At 42.3% G+C, this 18,908-nt stretch overlaps 1 protein-coding gene across 3 annotated transcripts in view; it reads left to right on the top strand.

Annotated features, from left to right (window-relative positions):
* arhgap10 (Rho GTPase activating protein 10) overlaps positions 1–18,908 on the top strand; it is a 194,810-nt gene that overhangs the window by 114,118 nt on the left and 61,784 nt on the right. For all 3 annotated transcript variants that reach the window (XM_087974804.1, XM_087974745.1, XM_087974859.1), the window contains 5 exons: positions 1,680–1,758; positions 11,960–11,999; positions 12,312–12,377; positions 15,997–16,071; positions 17,710–17,797. In XM_087974804.1, the coding sequence (XP_087830930.1) occupies positions 1,680–1,758; positions 11,960–11,999; positions 12,312–12,377; positions 15,997–16,071; positions 17,710–17,797 (348 nt within the window). The remainder of the gene's footprint in view (positions 1–1,679; positions 1,759–11,959; positions 12,000–12,311; positions 12,378–15,996; positions 16,072–17,709; positions 17,798–18,908) is intronic.

Raw genomic sequence — 18,908 nt, 5'->3', positions numbered from 1 at the left:
TAGGACTAATAGTTAGCTCTTTACAAGTGTTAGCACTGGTAGAAATAGCCAAAGGGCTACCTGCTCTATGGTGTGGTTCTAAGATATCCTTTATATCTTTGAGATGTGAGTGTCGTTAGCAAATCCAGCATCTGCCCTAACTGCCCTTGAACTAAATGACTTACAGAATTATTACAGAGGGCAGTTAAAGGTCTAAAAAAATGTTTTTAGTTTTGAGTCGCTCATGGGCTAGACCTGGTAAAGATGGCAGATTTCCTTCAGTCAAGGGCATTGTGTACCAGACGAGCTTTGCAGCAATCCAAGGTAATCGTCATGGTCACCCTCAGAGTTTCGTTTTATATTCCAGATTTATTCACTGAATTTACTTTTCACCCATGTCCCCAGAGCTTTAGCCTGAGTCTCGACATTATTTGTCCAGTGGCATTACCAACTCCTTGCTCCTGCTCTGTGTCTTGTGTCTTCCAAGTGATTCACTTTTCCCCATTTCACTCTGTTGCAGTGTTCCACAGAGATAGAAAGATACTTCCTTTCATTTTATGGGAATTGCGAAAGCGACTAATAGTAGTAAGGACTGCCATGGCACGTCCCCTCCTTTGTTTGTCCAGCACAAATCTTTGAGAACCTTCAGAGTGTCATGGGATGTCTCTCTTCAACCAGAGGTTGCTGTCCTTGCCAAGGAGAGGGTCACCACCCATTTCCTGTCTGCTGATCTGACCATCTGCAGTCTCTTGTCTGTGTGAGGCCTCCTTTTCTGTCCAGAATCACTGGGACTGAGTTCATCTGCACTCAGCCCAACTGCTCCTGCCTTTGATGTCTGCTGTGAGCACTTTGCAGCTTGCTCTCAATATGTTTCTCCTTGGGTCTCCAGTCTCCATAGTAACTAAGTCTCACAGGGTTTGTTGGGAAGAACTCATCGCTCCACTTTACCTTGAATTAAAGAGACAGTCCTAAGCATAATCCTTCTGTGAAACCTCACATAGCTAGCAATGTTGTCAGTTTTAAAAATGACTGTGCTTCATGACCTACCAAATCAACCAAAAAAAAGCAGTTTACAAATACCATCAGCCCAAGCCACAATGGTTTACTGTTTGTTTTGTAGACATGTGACCAAAGCTGTCAAAATGGGGGATCTGGTCTCGTATTATAAAGGACTTTGCTAAACATGGTGGGTTATAATCACTAACTGTGGACAACCATGAGACTGATGTACGACATGAGGGCCAAAATAATTCAGGGTGGATAGAATACAAATTAATTTTTACAAAGTGACAAAAATGAAGACAATTTGGCAGCTGCAGGGCATTTTTCAACTGCAGAAGACCGATGATGAAACTGTTGCAAAATTTCTGACGTCGGTTTGCTTTTCTGAGCATCTGTATCCTTTCTGCATTGTGGTGTTCTGTTTCACTGCTGATGTGGAAGAACTCATTCAAATTGCTTGTTGCACTTTTGGACGCACTTGCTGAATTATAATGAATTGTGGACATTATCCGGCTTTGATGCGCATCAACTGTAAAATATTCATCCTCTGCACTCAAGTGTTAGGATCTTAAAAAAAATATTTGGGTTATGAAAATGTCACGAATGCATTCTGGAAGAATTTTCAATTTTGAAGCTATAATGCGTGAAATGGCCTCCCATTTCAAACATATACTTTTTCATGTTGATATGCTTTGCAGGCAAGGTGTGATTACCATGCAGGCTATTACAGAAGATGATCGCAGGCAGTGGATGGAAGCTTTGGATGGAAAAGAACCAGTAAGTTATAATGGGCATTCAGTGCTTTGATGTTGTGTGGCTGTGAAACCTGGTGTTTAACAGTGATTTGATATTCTTCAATGTGTAGTGTGTTCTGCTGTAAAAAGTAATAGAGTGAAATTGGTACACCGTGTGTTAAATAGGATTTAAATTGTGCTTTTTAATGCTTATTAAATGCACTGCTTACAGTGCAGTTCCTTGAACAACCTGCTTTCTAACTTGACTGCATTGAGCATTGGGCAGTAATGCAGAACTGAGCAAATTGTCAAAACAAATGCTGCACAGATAGCTTAGCAGCCATTTAACTCGTACAGTTAACCGATGAGCCAACACAGTGTGTATTTTCTTCGAGGAGGAGAGTGCTGAACATAAGTCCTTAAATTTATCAATGATCTCTCAGTCATAGCAAGAGGCATAGTGAGCTATTGGTGGCAGTTTTTCCAAGTACAAGGGGAAAATCGGCATTTTTTGCCATGGAAGCTGATGTGGGAAAATCCACAAAAGTGAAGAATATCGTGAAAACAGAGCATGAGTAAACTTACAGCTTTGTGACTATCGATCATCTTCAAAGTTACAGAAAATCTTTTTTTTTCCTTGACTTGATCCACTCATCTGGTATAAGAATTGGTAAAATTGCATGAAAGAACTTAGAAAGAAGTTGTGAAATATTGAAGACAAGCTAAAATAGTTTACATCTGGTGAGGACATTTACTTAAATATTTGCATTCAGGTAAATTATAGGGAGGGCACACAACTGCTGCTGTTTCAGGTACACAGCTCAAATTATCTACACTTCCAACTTCGATTTTTATATTAGAAAAGGGTACCCTCATCAAAGCGAAGTGAAGTCATACAGCGTCTGAGCAATTCTTCCTTTGAAAAGATAACATTGCTGATCATGGGAGTGGGGAGTAATACACTTGTGACAAATGACTGTGGAAAGAGGATTGCGTTCCTGGCTCTTGTGGTTATAATTGCATAACTTCACGACAGTCATGTTTCAGGGACTCGGCTGTTCAGCTGGGTGGACTAATTACCGTCTGGGTGTTAGCAAGCATTGACTGGTTATGCTCCTTTCAATTAGATTTGCTAGTCTTCAGGAATAACACGTGCTGGGCTCATTCAGCCCTTGGTTCTCAAATCAAAGGAAATGCCACATAAGCTGAGTCTCAGGGAGAGTCTGGGAATTCAAAATAGGCAGCACATGTGGAAAAGTCAGACAGTCACTGAAGAAAGGTGGGCTGCTCCTGAGGAAGGATACCTACCTTTCCCTACTGAGTCATTCTGTGACTCCAAGCTCATAAAGTCTGCAAACTGATTACAGGAATATGCATGGATGTGCAAATCACTTGCCTTTTCACAGACCATAGTGTTTTCTGCATTTACAGATACTATGACCAAGTCAGATACTGCAATGAATCAAGGGTCTCAAGAGTTTGCACACTGCCTTAGAAATAGCATTCAGGATCAGGAGGGACTCCTCAAGATTAGACCCTTCAAACACAACTGAGGTATCTCAGGAAGCATTTACTGGAAAACAGCATTTGCAGTTGTATTATATCACACTTGGGTTCTGAAAATTCAGGCAAGTTCAGATAGTACCTGCCTGAAAAGAACAGTGATTATTAGATTACATTACAGCGTGGAAACAGGCCCTTCGGCCCAACAAGTCCACACCGACCCACACCGATTATAGTGAGAGCTTGGTCTGTAGTCTGGGTGTGTGCCCGAAAGACTAGAACAGGCAGGTGGAAGAAAAGCCAACGTGGTACCTGGTATTGCCTTTAGGCAGTTTGCCCAAGAAATGTCAAAGCTGAGAAAGGCCCCCATTAACTGGATAAAGCAGGCAATTCCTGGTTCACGGACAGACAATGTCAGCACATTGACACAAACTGACCAGAGGCAGACATTGCTTACACTGTTTAGCAATAAATTGGAATGAGTGAGGCAGAATAAACTCACTGTGGAGGAGAAAGAACACCAACGTTACCACTTATTATTTTAAACAAGTGAACAACATATCAGCCGGTGTGTTCCAGTCTCCTATAGTTAGGAACCAGACACTCATGAAAGGATTTGCGTCAAGAAGTCCCGACGCCTTACTGAACAGTAAATGGCCATTACCCGGAATGTTTTGTTTGCGTCTTTATGATTGTAATGAGTCCGGGTACTAGACCGGCTTTGTCCGTGTTTGTTAGCGCTCTTTTGGAGAAATTTCTTATCCATTCACCTGACCTGTCATTGTCATTACCTTGTATCAGTTTGGCCAGTTTCTCTTGAAAGATAAGCCTTTACTTTCTTCTGTTTCTGTATTGCTTGATGTTGATGGCCTGTTCAAGAGTTGTGATCCACTGCTGGTCAGTTGTGTGCAAGTACAGTGATTTTTGGTACACCATTTCCCTCTTGTACCTGCAGAGGCGTTCTTGGGCGTCATTGGTTATTACCCATAGTATCCTATGGCCGTTTTGTTTCCGTTATTAGGAAATTATTTTGCACCAAAACTGCTGAATGTTTCCATTGTCATAAACGGGTAGAGCAGGAAAGAGAGTCCATCATCCAATTTGTGACTGCCTTAGAAGTTAGCGGAACATTTTGAATTTGGATGGTTCCTCTGAGACATCTTGCTGCACCATTTGGTTTCTGGCCTCTTGCTACAAAGCTGTCCAACAAGAAGAGACCTGGATTTCAAGGTATCTTTTGAAATAGCTGTCTCGATAAAGTTGGCCAGTAGTGAAGCAACGTAGTTGAGTGATAACACCCAGACGCATCAAGTAGCAGATACTTGGCAGAGTGCGGTACCAACCACTGATCGTAAGACCATAAAGACATAGGAGCAGAAATTAGGCCATTCAGCCCATCGAGTCTGCTCCACCATTCATTCATGGTTAATCGGCTTTTCAAGGAGGAGAAAGTGAGGACTGCACTTGCTGGAGATCAGAGTTGAGAGGGTGGTGCTGGAAAAGCGCAGCAGGTCAGGCATCATCTGAGGAACTGGAGAATCAACGTTTCAGGCATAAGCCCTTCATCGGGAATGGGCATCCTCCTGTTCCTCAGATGTTACATGACCTGCTGTGCTTTTCCAGCACCACACTCTCAGCTCTGATCGATGTTTCAACCCCGTTTCCCCACTTTCTCCCTGTGGCGTTTGACTCCCTTGGCAATCAAGAACTTATCTATCTCTGTTTTAAATATACTCAACGATCTGGCTCCACAGCCATTTGTGGCAGTGAATTCCATAGATTCACCACTCTCTAGCTAAAGAAGTTTCTCCTTAACTCTGTTCTAAAGGATCTTCCCTTTACTCTAAGGCTGTACCCTTGAGTCCTCATCTCTCCTGCCACCTTCCCAGTGTCTGCTGTGTCGAAGCTGTTCAGTGTTCTGTAAGTTTCAATCAGAACCCCCCCCCCACCCCATCCTTCCATCGAGTATAGTCCCAGAGTCCTCAAGTGTCCCTCATATGTTAAATGCCGCAAATGTGTCAAGAGTAGTCTCAAGGAGTCAATGTGTTGGACTTGAGAAGCCGAATGCCACAGACGTAGACAGATGGTCATATTTCCTGTAAGAGAAAGGGTGTCTAAAGGAGACAATTCAGAGGACAAAGTATAAGGTAAAAATACAGCGAAAGAACCAGTGTGCCAAATTGCCACTTTACATAGTAAAATGCGAATATTGTACATTATTTGGATGCTGCTGGTTAGAAACATTAAAGTTGAACTGAGGCCTGGTTATTAGGCTGACAGGCTCAAACATGATGTTTGTAAAAGATCCTGGACAGGTACAAAGATGTCTTCAAGGGAAGGAGGTGGCTGAATGGTATTATCGCTAGACTGTTAACCCAGGGACTCAAATAATGTTCTGGGGACCCAGATTACAGATTACATTACAGTGTGGAAACAGACCCTTCGGCCCAACAAGTCCACACCGACCCGCCGAAGCGCAACCCACCCATACCCCCTACATTTACCCTTTACCTAACACTACGGGCAATTTAGCATGGCCAATTCACCTGACCTTCACATCTTGGACTGTGGGAGGAAACCGGAGCACCCGGAGGAAACCCACGCAGACACGGGGAGAACGTGCAAACTCCACACAGTCAGTCGCCTGAGGCGGGAATTGAACCCGGGTCTCTGGGGCTGTGAGGCAGCAGTGCTAACCACTGTGCCAGTCTTCAGCCGTTTTGAATCACTCCGCATGATACCAAGAAACGGTTGGAGGCACTGCATACTGCAAAGGCTACGGGCCCTGACAACACTTCAGCGATAGTACTGAAGACTTGTGAAGAATAACAACTGTCATTCCCCACATTAAACACCGTCCGATACAGACAACTCCAGTCTCCTGGACAGTAAGGGCATAAGATGGTTCACAGTAAATGGTGCAAGCGTGTTTGAGGAGTACTTGGAAAAACATGGAGTCAGTTACACGTGCAGTAGGCACCATATCACCCTGTGATAAACAACCAGCTGGAGAGATTTGTACAAACCTTGAAGCAGGCCGCAAAGGCCTCACAAGGGAAGGGGTCAGTGGGACGGTGACTGAACAGGTTCCTCAGCATGTCGAGCAACACGCCTCAAGGGACAATCCAGTTCTCGCCGACGTCCTTAATGAACAACCACCAACTGAGAACCAAGTTTGACTTGCTGCGGCTGGAAGAGACCAGAGAGATGGTAGAGTGAAATCACCAAGGACAGATGTTCAGAAAGGTGGGACCCTCACTGTTGAGGGTGTTCCAAAGAGGAGAGACCATATTGGCAGAACTATACATCTGGGGAAAATAGATCCCAGTGACTGTGATGGCTCAAACAGGACCATTGTCATATACGGTATAGACTAGGGATGAACGGCCTGGAGGAGACACAGACCAGCTGGTCACTGCACTGGGTAAGTCCCTCCTGAATACAGAGCCAGTCCAGATGGGAGTGGTGGTGTTGACCGAGTCATGTGGCTCTGAGCCAGGGTTGGCTGTATCCAAGGAGGACACAGCAGCAAAGTCACAGGGTGACAACAGCCAATCAGAACGGGGTGTATCTGTGGATCAACAGAAGCTTCCGGAAGCTTGGGAAAAGTTCCTGAGATGAGGACATGGTTTTCTAGAGACCACAATCCCCTCTGAGAGACTGATCATGTCAATGTAGACAATGGACAGAACATCCTGTACAGAGAGGGAGTGGTGATTCTTCCATACTTATGTTGGCTACAATGCCTGTATAATGTTGATAATTGTTGTATTTATTAATGTGAGTTTTAAAACAAAGGGAGAAGGGTGTTAAGAGTAGATTTGGGAGTGCTGCCCTTTAAGAGCTGGTCAGGTGACCTGGAGAGGCAGAGCTTGGCACCAGCCTTGAACCAGCTGTGGTGGTGCGGGCATTGTCAATAAAGTGTTCAGATTTGCCATTTGTCAACCTGATATGTAATTCCCGGTTCTGAAGGAAGCAACAACATAACAGCAATTATCAGCCATTTGGATCTGGCGCCCTCTGAAAAGGTTCTCAACTCTGAGTTCAGATATGCTTCCCTCTTTGGTTACCTGGGAGAGATTATAGGATTAACAGCAGCTGTAACTCCTGGTTAACTGTAACGCAGACCCTACTTCAGTGGCTTCTTGGACACAAATGGCCCAAAATAAATCCTCACCCACCCCAAGCACTCAAATGACCCACAGACTCCTGCACCATTTCTCCCCCCCCCTCCCCCATACCCACTAACATGTCACCTCACCCACCATCTAGCCTACTTCCTCATCCACTACCTGGCACCTGCCCCTTATCCAGCCTGCAACCTATTCCCTCTCTCACCTGGCACAATACCCCCTTACCAATGCACTTGTCTCCCTAATCCCTCTCCCATTTACCTGACCAATTTCTCTGAGTTGCTGTCAAAATGGCTTTGGACCTTTAAATATTTAGTGTTCTGGAACCCTGTTGTAGTAAGAATGGGGCATGGTTCCTATGGAAGTTCTTTCTGATGGTTTGCTAGACTGCATTTGTTGTAAGGATTCTGCATCAGATGGCTGGCTGGAAAGATCCTGGGTAGGTAAATGGATACATACAGATGTGGAAGGACACCACTTCGACTGGGACAACACATCCATCCTAGGACAAGCCAAACAGAGACTCGCTCGAGAATTCTTAGAAGTATGGCATTCCAACCAGAACTCCATCAACACACACATCAATTTGAACCTCGTCTACCATCCTCTTGAGAAACAAAAAAGCAGAAAATGACACCACCAACACAGGAAATGACATCACCAACCCACGGAAACCTAAACACATAAATAGAAAATGGGGCATGCCACCAATGCTTCATCCGGAAGCTCACTGATGATGCTACCTAGTATGGTGATGATGAACATGAACCTTTCAGCTCAGCATGGAAACATACATCCAGAACCTCAACCTGAGCTACAAATCTTCTCAAAGCCCGGATAACGTTTTGTCTGATCTGGCATAGAATCAGGAATTTCTGTCCTAGTGGGAAGACTTGGGTCATCATTTTGAAAGTTTGTTCCTTTATCTGTACTTCCAACAATCCATTCCCCACTAAACAGTTGCAACAAGAAGATATTCAATTTTGAAAATAAAAGACTGCCCAATTAAACATAAAATTTCTCCTTGGATAAAAGAGTGCTTTAAGCTTTCACCAGCCAAACCATGGAAAAGCCTGTACTAACTACATTGCTTTCAGTAATTATTTTCAAAGCATTCTCAGCCTCTGGATGTGGCTTGTTGCTGCTCTGTAACATCAGTGTCGATTATACTTCTTTATGTAGCTGTGTTGTCGAGCATATGATATACTTTCTGTAAGCACAGTCGAGGGCACTTGACAGAGCACATCTTTATGCAATAAAACTTTCAAAATATTGTTTGAGAATGCCATTTTTGCTCCTTCTTTCTTGACATTCCTTGCTTGTGGGGAAGGATGTGTGCGCAGGTTATAGGGTAATGTGTGCCATGCTTTCAAATATCTCTTCACTGTTCACAAAGTCATCAGTCTGGGGAAGTCTGTAAAGGTATGAGTGACGTGGCTTGTTCTTAGAAACAAATATGTTATTACGCATTATTATTTAGAGATGTTTCTGGCCCTTTGGCTGCACGGTAAGTGATGGATCTTGAAATAATGAAAGGGAAAATTTGTGAAAGATTAACATTTTGTACCTAATTTCCTGAAAATGTACGTCCCCTCTCAAATGTCTACTTTTAAAGCTCCTGTGCAAGTTGTCCAAACTTATAAAGAAAGCTTCTTTAATGAGGAATCGGCTGGAGTGCCCTTTTAACTTGTTCTAGGACTTGAATGTTTTCTTTGTTTCTTAATGATGAGAAATAAGCACCGTGTTCATGTTGCCAACTCAAGTTGATACTGATCAGGCATAGAACATTGAACATTACAGCACAGTACAGGCCCTTCGGCCCTTGATGTTGCACCAAACTGTGGAACTAATCTGAAACCCAACTAACCTACATTATTCCATTTTCATCCAAGTGTTTATCCAATGACCATTTAAATGCTCTTACAGTTAGTGAGTCTAGTACTGTTGCAGGCAGCACATTCCATCCCTTACCGCTCTCTGAGTAAAGAACCCACCTATGACATCTGTCCGATATCTACCACCCCCTCAATTTAAAGTTATGTCCCATCATGCTAGCCATCACCATCCGAGGAAAAAGGCTCTCACTGTCCACCCTATCTAATCCTCTGATCATCTTTTATGTCTCTGTTAAGTCACCTCTCAACCTTCTTCTCTCTAATGAAAATAGCCTCAAGTCCCTCAGCCTTTCCTCACAAGACCTTCTGTCCAGACCAGGCACAACCCTGGTAAATCTCCTCTGCACCTTTTCCAAAGCTTCCACATCCTTCCTGTAATGGAGCGACCAGAACTATACACAATATTCCAAGTGCAGCCACACCAGAATTTTGTACAGCTGCAACATGACCTCATGACTCCGAAATTCAATCCTGTTTCCAATAAAAGCTAATACACTGTATACTTTCTTAACAACCCTATCAATCTGGGTGGCAACTTTCAGGGATCTATGTACATGGACACCGAGATCTCTCTGCTCATCTACACTACCAAGCATCTTACCATTAGCCCAGTACTCTGTATTCCTGTTGCTCCTTCCAAAGTGAATCACCTCATACTTTTCCACATTAAACTCCATTTGCCACCTCTCAGCCCACCTCTGCAGCTCGTCTATGTCTCTCTGTAACCTGCAACATCCTTCCACACTATCCACAACTCCACTGACTGAGTGTCATCTGCAAACTTACTAACCCATCCTACTATGCTCATACCTAGGTCATTTATAAAAATGACAAACAGCAGTGGCCCCAAAACAGATCCTTGTGGTACACCACTAGTAACTGAACTCCAGAATGAACATTTCCCATCAACTACTACCCTGTCCTCTTTCAGCTCACCAATTTCTGATCCAAACCGCTAAATCACCCCCAATCCCATGCCTCTGTATTTTCTGCAGTAGTCTATTGTGGGGAACCTTACTGAAATCCATATAGATCACATCAATCACTTTACCCTCATCAACATGTTTGGTCACCTTCTCAAAGAACTTAATAAGGTTTGTGAGGCATGACTACCCTTCATAAAACTGTGTTGACTATTCCCTAATAAAATTACTCCTTTCTTGATGATTATAAATCCTATCTCTTATAATCCTTTCCAATACTTTACCCACATCTGAAATAAGACTCGCTGGTCTATAATTACCAGGGTTGTCTCTACTCCCCTTCTTGAACAAGGGGACATAATTTTCTATCTATCAGTCTTCTGGCACTATTCTTGTAGACAATGACGATTTAAAGATCAAAGCCAAAGGCTCTGTAATCTCTTCCCTGGCTTCCCAGGGAATCCTAGGGTCAATCCCATCCGGCCCAGGGGACTTAACTATTTTTACACTTTCCAGAATTACTAAAACCTCCTCCTTATGAACCTCAATCCCATCTATTTTAATAGCTTGTATCTCAGTATTCTCCTCAACAACATTGTCTTTTTCCTGTCTGAAACCTGATGAAAATTATTCATTTAGCTTCCCCTATCTCTTCAGACTCCATGCACAACTTCCCACTACCGTCCTTGTCAGGCCCTAATTTTACCCTGGTCGTTCCTTTGTTCCAGAGCCGAGCACAGTTTGTTCAGAACTGAACTCTCTTGATTTGGCAACACAGCTCAGCCTGCTATTTATCTTGGTTTTATGTTATTATGCAAGGAGTAAACGTGGTCAATTCAGAGCCTACTGTCACTTCCAGTGTCTTGCTTGGTCAGTTCTGTGCCATTCGTTAAAGAACGCTCCTTTTTTTTTCTTAAAGCTCTTTGATTTCTGTTGTAGGTCCTTTTCACTTGTTGGCAGCTTGCCACCTATTACTTTCCTGAGTGTCATCTGTAAATTTGATTGGCTTTCATCGTGCTTTTGAACATGGTCATTTGCCGGAACAAAAGCCAAAGCCAAAAGCCATGGGATTGGGAGCTTAAAGTGCTTTCAAGTGCTTGTCTATTTAGATATTTTACCAAGAAAAGCAAACATAATTGAGAACATTAATGTAATAGCATTTACAGGATGCAAGGAATTATAGCTTATGAGAGTTGGGGTAAATGTACAATACAACTTCACCTTCCCTTTACCGTAGATACTATTTAGTCAGTTCAGATGGAAGATTACAAGTGCTTTGCAAGAATTGTCACCAACTAATGGAAAAATAAACTCTACGTAAAAAGAACTATTTAGAAAAATGCTAAGTTGCATTTAGATATAATTCTGATTCGATTATTTGATTATTATAATGTTGGTGGACTGATACATGTCTTTGTTGGATAACTCTTACAACCACGCCAGTGTCGAATATAGTGCCTTGCTTTCCCTTGGACCTAACCGAGGATGTTAAGCGGGATTTCCCTGGTATTTGGACAACCTAGCATCTCCATATGTTTGGCTGAGGCTTGTCACCTAAAGTGGACCCTCTCTGGTTTCGCTTCAGTGTTTGTAATAAAGGTATTAGATAAATGTTCAGTTTCTTGCCTTGGCTAATGACTGTGATCATGGCCATGAAATGACAGTACAGATGTTTTCAGATTCCACAGTATGGCTAAGTCCTTAATTATAGAGATGGATTTGCTCTGTCTCTTAAATGTTCCAGTGATTTTCTTTCTTGGGTGTTGTAACAATGTTTCTTTCAATGGCAGGTATATTTAATTACTAGGAGTAATTCCAAGAAAGAAGGAAGTAAGTATATCCATATATATTGAAATATTAAATCTTGTTATGGATTATCTACCATTAGCATGATTTCTTTTGCCTCATTCAACCTCTGAACTAATGTTTTGCATAATTTTATAGAGTCTCTTGTATCCTCAGGTCAGGTGTCAGCATTATTAATTTTCCTTCTAATACAATAAAATTAAGGTTTACATTTTTAATTGCTGTCATTGTGTTGTCAACCCATTGAAAAAATCATGCACAAAAATCTTTCATTTTAAAATGAAGTGTTTAGTATTTACTTATGCAACAAAGGCGACTTTATTTTCTTTTCCGAAGGTGTCCAACTAGATGAGATGGGTTTCAAACTAATAAAGAAGTGCATCCATGCTCTTGAAACACGGGGTAATGCAATATTTTATTTGACATTTGAAACCAATTATATTAAAGCAATGTGTTGAAGTGAATAATATTTTATAATTTTTTAATATTTTGAATATGAAGGAATTAACAATATTGATGTTCTGTGTCACTGTCTTGCTGTTCTTAAAATCACTGTAGATCTGTATGTTGAGTTGCCTTTTTTAATGCATGTACTTAATTGACCTTATTAGATTTTGATGGTGAATTATATCAACAATTAGTTTTCTTTAATGCATTTGTGAGGATTTTCAAATGTGTCTTCCACAACTTCAAAACAAACCACCTTACTGTCAATAATAGCGTCATAGAGTCATAGAGATGTACAGCACGGAAACAGACCCTTCGGTCCAACCTGTCCAAGCCGACCAGATATCCCAACCCAATCTAGTCCCACCTGCCAGCACCCGGCCTATATCCCTCCAAACCCTTCCTATTCATATACCCATCCAAATGTCTTTTAAATGTTGCAATTGTACCAGCCTCCACCACTTCCTATGGCAGCTCATTCCATACACGCACTACCCTCTGCGTGAAACAGTTATCACTTATATCTTTCCCCTCTCGCCCTAAACCTATGGCTTCTACTTCTGGACTCCCGCCTCCTCCCCACCCCCCCCACCCCTCCACCCCATCTCCTCCCCCCCCCCCCCCCCCCCACTTATCCTATCCATGCCCCTCATGATTTTATAAACTCTATAAGGTCACCCCTCAGCCTCCGATGCTCCAGGGAAAACAGCCTCAGCCTGTTCAGCCTCTCCCTATAGCTCAAATCCTCCAACCCTGGCAACATCCTTGTAAATCTTTTCTGAACCCTTTCAAGTTTCACAACATCTTTCCGACAGGAAGGAGACCAGAATTGCACGCAATATTCTAACAGTGGCCTAACCAATGACCTGTACAGCCGCAACATGACCTCCCAACTCCTGTACTCAATACTCTGACCAATAAAGGAAAGAATACCAAACACCTTCTTCACTATCCTATCTATCTGCGACTCCACTTTCAAGGAGCTATGAAACTGCACTCCAAGGTCTCTTTGTTCAGCAACACTCCCTAGTTTATAGTAAGCATATAGTTAATTATTTTCAAGCAATGATCTATGCACATAATACACATTTCATTGGTAGTAACATTTTAAAAAAAACAAGCGCAATGGATAATGTCTCTACTTCCCCCCGAGCTGTTCAAGTCCCGCTCTAGGATTTGCTGGCCATAAAGGTGAAATCACAGTGCAATCAAACAAGTTGAGTATCAGTCTGCAACTACTTCCAATGTAGGCCAGTGGAAAGAATGGGAGAGATTCTTTATGAAAGGAAACAAATTGGAGTTTCTGTCAACATGATTCATTGTATTCAATGTGTGTATGTGAAAGTGCATGTCACCACAGCAGGGTAGATTTCTTGAGCGGCTCAGTTGACTTGAAGGAGAAAGTGAGGACTGCAGATGCTGGAGCTCAGAACCGAGAGTGTAGTGCTGGAAAAACACTGATGAAGGGCTTATGCCCGAAATGTCAATTCTCTTGCTCCTCAGATGCTGCCTGACCTGCTGTGCTTTCCCAGCGCCACACTCTCAGTTGAGTTGAAGGCTGGTATGGATCAGAATGGTGTGGGCAATACAGTGTGCTATCTCTGTTTTTTATTGGACCTGCTGTTTTGCCTTGCTCTTGGTGGTGATGGGCAGCATTGGCATTGTGGGTGTGTAACCAGAGAAGTGAAAGGATATCAGTGCTGTAATAGTGCGGTCAGGGGAAATCCTCCTGTCCTGGACAAGACAAGAAGAATGGCCAGTGGGGGAGATTAATTAGGTCTATCAGAATTCCTCAGTGCAGCAGTCAGAAAATCTATTTGCACACATTTATATCTAATAAAAAGACCACTTAGTTGGAATTAACTGCCCCCTCCCAAATAAGTTCTACTCTGTTGTGAAATTGGTGTCTTCAGACTCCTGACGCAGTACCTCCCAAGTGTTTGGTGTGAATACCTTGCTGCTTTGTCCTTCTCACAGTATAATCAAGGTTAGGTGGAGTTATGGTCTCAGTCCTTCAAGTGGAGCAAAGGCAACGTAGGGGAGGTAGAATCCATGGGGAATGTTGGAACATCATCTAAAAAAAGGAGAACGTTACCTGAGGAAAGGTAGAAGGGTAATAAAGGCAGCGTGTGTCTGTCCTGTTCTGTATTGGTTAGACTGATAACCTGTGAATGAATAAAACATAGTGTCCAGGACTGGATCTTCCTCTGCCCTGGTTAGATGCTCATAGTATTTGGGAAATGTATAATGGGTTTCTCGACTCAAAGGTGCATAACAGGTAGCTGAGTTCCCAGGAAGTGGTGATTGGTATCAGTAATTTTGTCAACGAGTCTGAATGGTGATGATGTGTGTTGGGCACATAGTCGTTTTTGGATGATGTGGGGCGTTCAATGTGGCAGGGTCAGAGTTCCAAGGTCAGGAGTCGGGGTTGTATGTCCTGTCTTTGAGGGGGTGGGTGTTGCGGGGGTGTGCACGAGAAATGAGGCTGCAGGTTGCCTCAAGATTGTGATGGATCAAAGTCAGGAGGGCATTGGGACATCAATAATTCGTGGCTCAAGGGATGAGTAGGCAAATCAACATCGACAATGTGGGATCGGGGGAAATTCATAGTTCGAGGGTGAGGGTCAATAGAAATCACGAGCTAGTGCAGGTGAAGCATAAGGCAGGGGGATAGTATAAGCCATAAAGGTTAATGCGGGTGAGGTGATAGTGTGGTCTGGGGCCCCAGGCTCAAATTCTACCATGATCGATAATGGAATTTGAATTCAATAAAAATCTGGAATGAAGAGTATATTGGTGCCCACGAAACCATTGCCATTTATCGGATACCCCATTTAGTTCTCTGATGTCTTTCAGAGAAAGAAATTGTCATCCTTTCCTCATCTGACTGACATTTGATTCCACACCCACAACAATGTGGTTGAGTCTTAACTGTCTTCTGGTCAATTAGGGATTGAGCATTAAATGCTGGCCTATCCACTAATACCCACAACCTGTGAATGAATAAAACATAGTGTCCAGGACTGGATCTTCCTCTGCCCTGGTTAGATGCTCATAGTATTTGGGAAATGTATAATGGGTTTCTCGACTCAAAGGTACAGTTTCAAGCTTACTGAAGTTCCCCAGCAATGTGGAACATCTCGATGCACGTGAATCTTTTGTCAGAATGGGCTGTTCTATATTTTAATATCTTCAATAACAAGAATCTGCTCCTCTTCATGAGTGTATAACTCTGCTACAGGGTCTTCGTGCTGCCTGTTTTCCTGTTGTTTCCTATTTGCTGTGAAGGATGAAGAAGTAATATTCTCAGGAATAGAAGGGTGGAACAGGAAGCAGAAATAAATCATGTGCAGTACAGCAAATCTATGCTGTGTCAGAAGACAGCTTACTTAAAAATACTAAGTATATGTTTGAACTGGTAATACTTGTTGAGTTACCCTGAATTGTTACTAAAATCATTGATATTATTTACAGCAAAAACAATTCGTGCATTTATGAAATGGGAATATAAAACTCTTGGTAGTTTTCTTCATTATTGCTGTTCATAAGAGATTCTTTTTGATTTGTTTTCCAGGACTTAATGATCAAGGAATATATAGAGTGGTTGGAGTCAGTTCAAAAGTCCAGAGGCTTATGAGTTTGCTGACTGGTAAGTATTTTTACAAATAAGCCAGATAAATACAACTGCACCAGACCAGAATTATTGTCGATAAGAGTTTTAAAATGGAGGAAATTGATAGAATTGTAGAGCCTTCCTCCATTTAGTTCCTTGTGAAGTGCTAACACTTTGAAAGGGCTATTTCCTTTCTCTCCCAATCCTGCAAATGTTTTATTTTCTAGTATATCACCTCTTACCTCTGGAAGGTTGCTAGTAAATTTGCAATTCTCACACGTTTAGGCAGTACATTCCAGTTTGCAACAACCTGCTATGTACAGGAATGTTCCTCTGGTTCATTTGCTAATTATCTTCAGTTTGTGCGCTTATCAGCTGGAAAGGTTTCTCCTTATCGACTTTAATAAACCCCTCGTGTATTTTGAATTCTTTTACTAGATATGTCCTCAACCTTCTGCTGCATACAGAATTACTCCCAGCTTATTCAGTCTGTTGGCATGATTAATTTTATCCAGGCAAGCATGCTGATTACCCTCACAATCATTTGTGGAAACAGTTCTTACGTTGTTGTTGTCTGAGATGAGGGATGCTAGCATTTTGGATGGAAAAGTATTTCCAACAGCTGAAAATGTCATTGACTGCCTCTCAAGCCAGTGAGATAAATGCTTCCAATACTGTTTGGAGTTTTGTATAAGGGTCAAACTCAAATGGTTACACGTGCATATAAACAAGCAAATCAAATGAGGGTTAGTCAACTGCAGGTGTGGCTGGCCATATTGGAATATCATGATGTAGCCTTCACAAAGACCTGGCACAAAAATAGATCACCAGACTTGAGTGCTAAAAGTTCCTGAATTCAAGGTATTTGGAAAAAAAAGGAAATGAAAGGAAAGCTGAGGGTATTAGTGTTGTTGATTAAGGAGAATATTACAGTGCTAAAAAGAGAGAATGTTTGAAAGGGATTGAGGATGAAATCTATGTGATGTGAGCCCAGAAACAACGTCACTTGTTTATCCTGATGAGCCTTTTAATCATTTGTTGTTCTTTGTATTCTGACTTGTCATCTGAGCTGCCATCTTTGTACAATATGTTATTTCCATAATTACTTTCCTTAATTTTTAACCATGAATGGTGGGTCTGCATCTCGGAATTTTTCTTTATAGTAGGAATGTATTTATTTTGAGGATTCTGAAATGTCCCTTTAAATGGTTTTTCTCCTGCTCCATCTCCGAGTGTAATATTCCAGTTCACTTCACCTAGCTGAGCTCTCATGCCTTCTTCGTTGTCCTTACTCACATTTACAATACTTGCCTCAGAGCCATTCTTCTCCCTTTCAAACTAGACACAAAACTTCATCATTCTATGATCACTGCTTCCCAAAGGTGGCTTTACCCTGAGATCTTTAATGAATCCTGTCATGTTACACAATACCAAATCTAGTAAAGCCTGCTGTCTGGCTGGTTCCAGATCATGCTGTTCTAAGAAACTATCTCAAAAGCCATAACTTCTCCACTGGTAATAACTTGCAGGTCCTTGAGTTTACAGTATTCCTGGAGGTGCAGTATGTGGCACTGTGGTTAGTCAGGCCACCAGATTATTGCTAATCGTGTGATTTCCCTACATAATGACAACCAGATCTCTATCCTGGTAAATTTATGTCTTTTGATTTTCTAGATCCAAAGATTTGTGTTGATCTGGATCTGCACAATTCACTAGAATGGGAAACAAAGACCATCACCAGTGCACTGAAACAATATTTACGGTAAGCAGATATATAATACCTTTCTATTCTTGGCTATTTCGAGGAGTTTCATATTGAGACATGGTTATGACTGAAGTTCTCGACTGCACGAAAACACAAACTTCAGCTTTCAAAAGTGAGGAAAATGTGTGACTTCCTTATAAATGTCAGTTACACATTTTGAAATCTGATCTGACAATCGCATCCTAATCCTTCTGTTGTGGAATTCTGATATGGAATGTTTCCAGGGGCAGGGTAAACCTATCAGAAGTGGTATCACAGTGGTTTACAGTCAGTAGGACATACCCACAGAGCCCTTAATACAGAATCCAGACCCACAAAATGTCGTGGGATCCAGGCAAGCGTGGCGAAGAAACCTCCAGCTGAATATCGTACAACTCCCTTATGTTGCACACCACTTGGAGAAAGAGCTGAGAGTAGCACGGTTACAAATGTGTTCTGAATGGGGGATTTCACTGTCCATTATCAATTAGGCCTGACCAATTACATTACTGGTGGAGCAGCCTGAACCCTGAAGCACACAGCTCTCAGACTGGCTTATGCCAGGATAACATAGCACTACTTGCGTTGTAAACTGCATGCTGAGTTACAGTGGCGCAGTCAAACATCAACGTGTCAGATCAAAGCTCTGTAAGCAGGGCGATGGCCTAGTGATATTAAGACCATAAGACATAGGAGTGGAAGTGAGGCCATTCGGCCCATCGAGTCCACTCCGCCATTCAATCATGGCTGATGGGCATTTCAACTCCACTTACCCGCATTCTCCCCGTAGCCCTTAATTCCTTGTGACATCAAGAATTTATCAATCTCTGCCTTGAAGACATTTAGCGTCCCGGCCTCCACTGCATTCCGCAGCAATGAATTCCACAGGCCCACCACTCTCTGGCTGAAGAAATGTCTCCACATTTCTGTTCTGAATTTACCCCCTCTAATTCTAAGGCTGTGTCCACGGGTCCTAGTTTCCTTGCCTAACGGAAACAATTTCCTAGCGTCCACCCTTTCCAAGCCATGTATTATCTTGTAACTTTCTATTAGATCTCCCTTTAATCTTCTAAACGCCAATGAAAACAATCCCAGGATCCTCAGCCGTTCCTCGTATGTTAGACCTACC

Source organism: Chiloscyllium plagiosum, unplaced genomic scaffold, assembly GCF_037043375.1.
Source record: "Chiloscyllium plagiosum isolate Xiang-an unplaced genomic scaffold, Cpla_swu_hap1 HiC_scaffold_1, whole genome shotgun sequence".
Lineage (NCBI taxonomy): Eukaryota > Metazoa > Chordata > Chondrichthyes > Orectolobiformes > Hemiscylliidae > Chiloscyllium > Chiloscyllium plagiosum.
The sequence above is the reverse complement of the archived record's forward strand: the minus strand, read 5'-3'. Positions and strand labels throughout refer to the sequence as shown.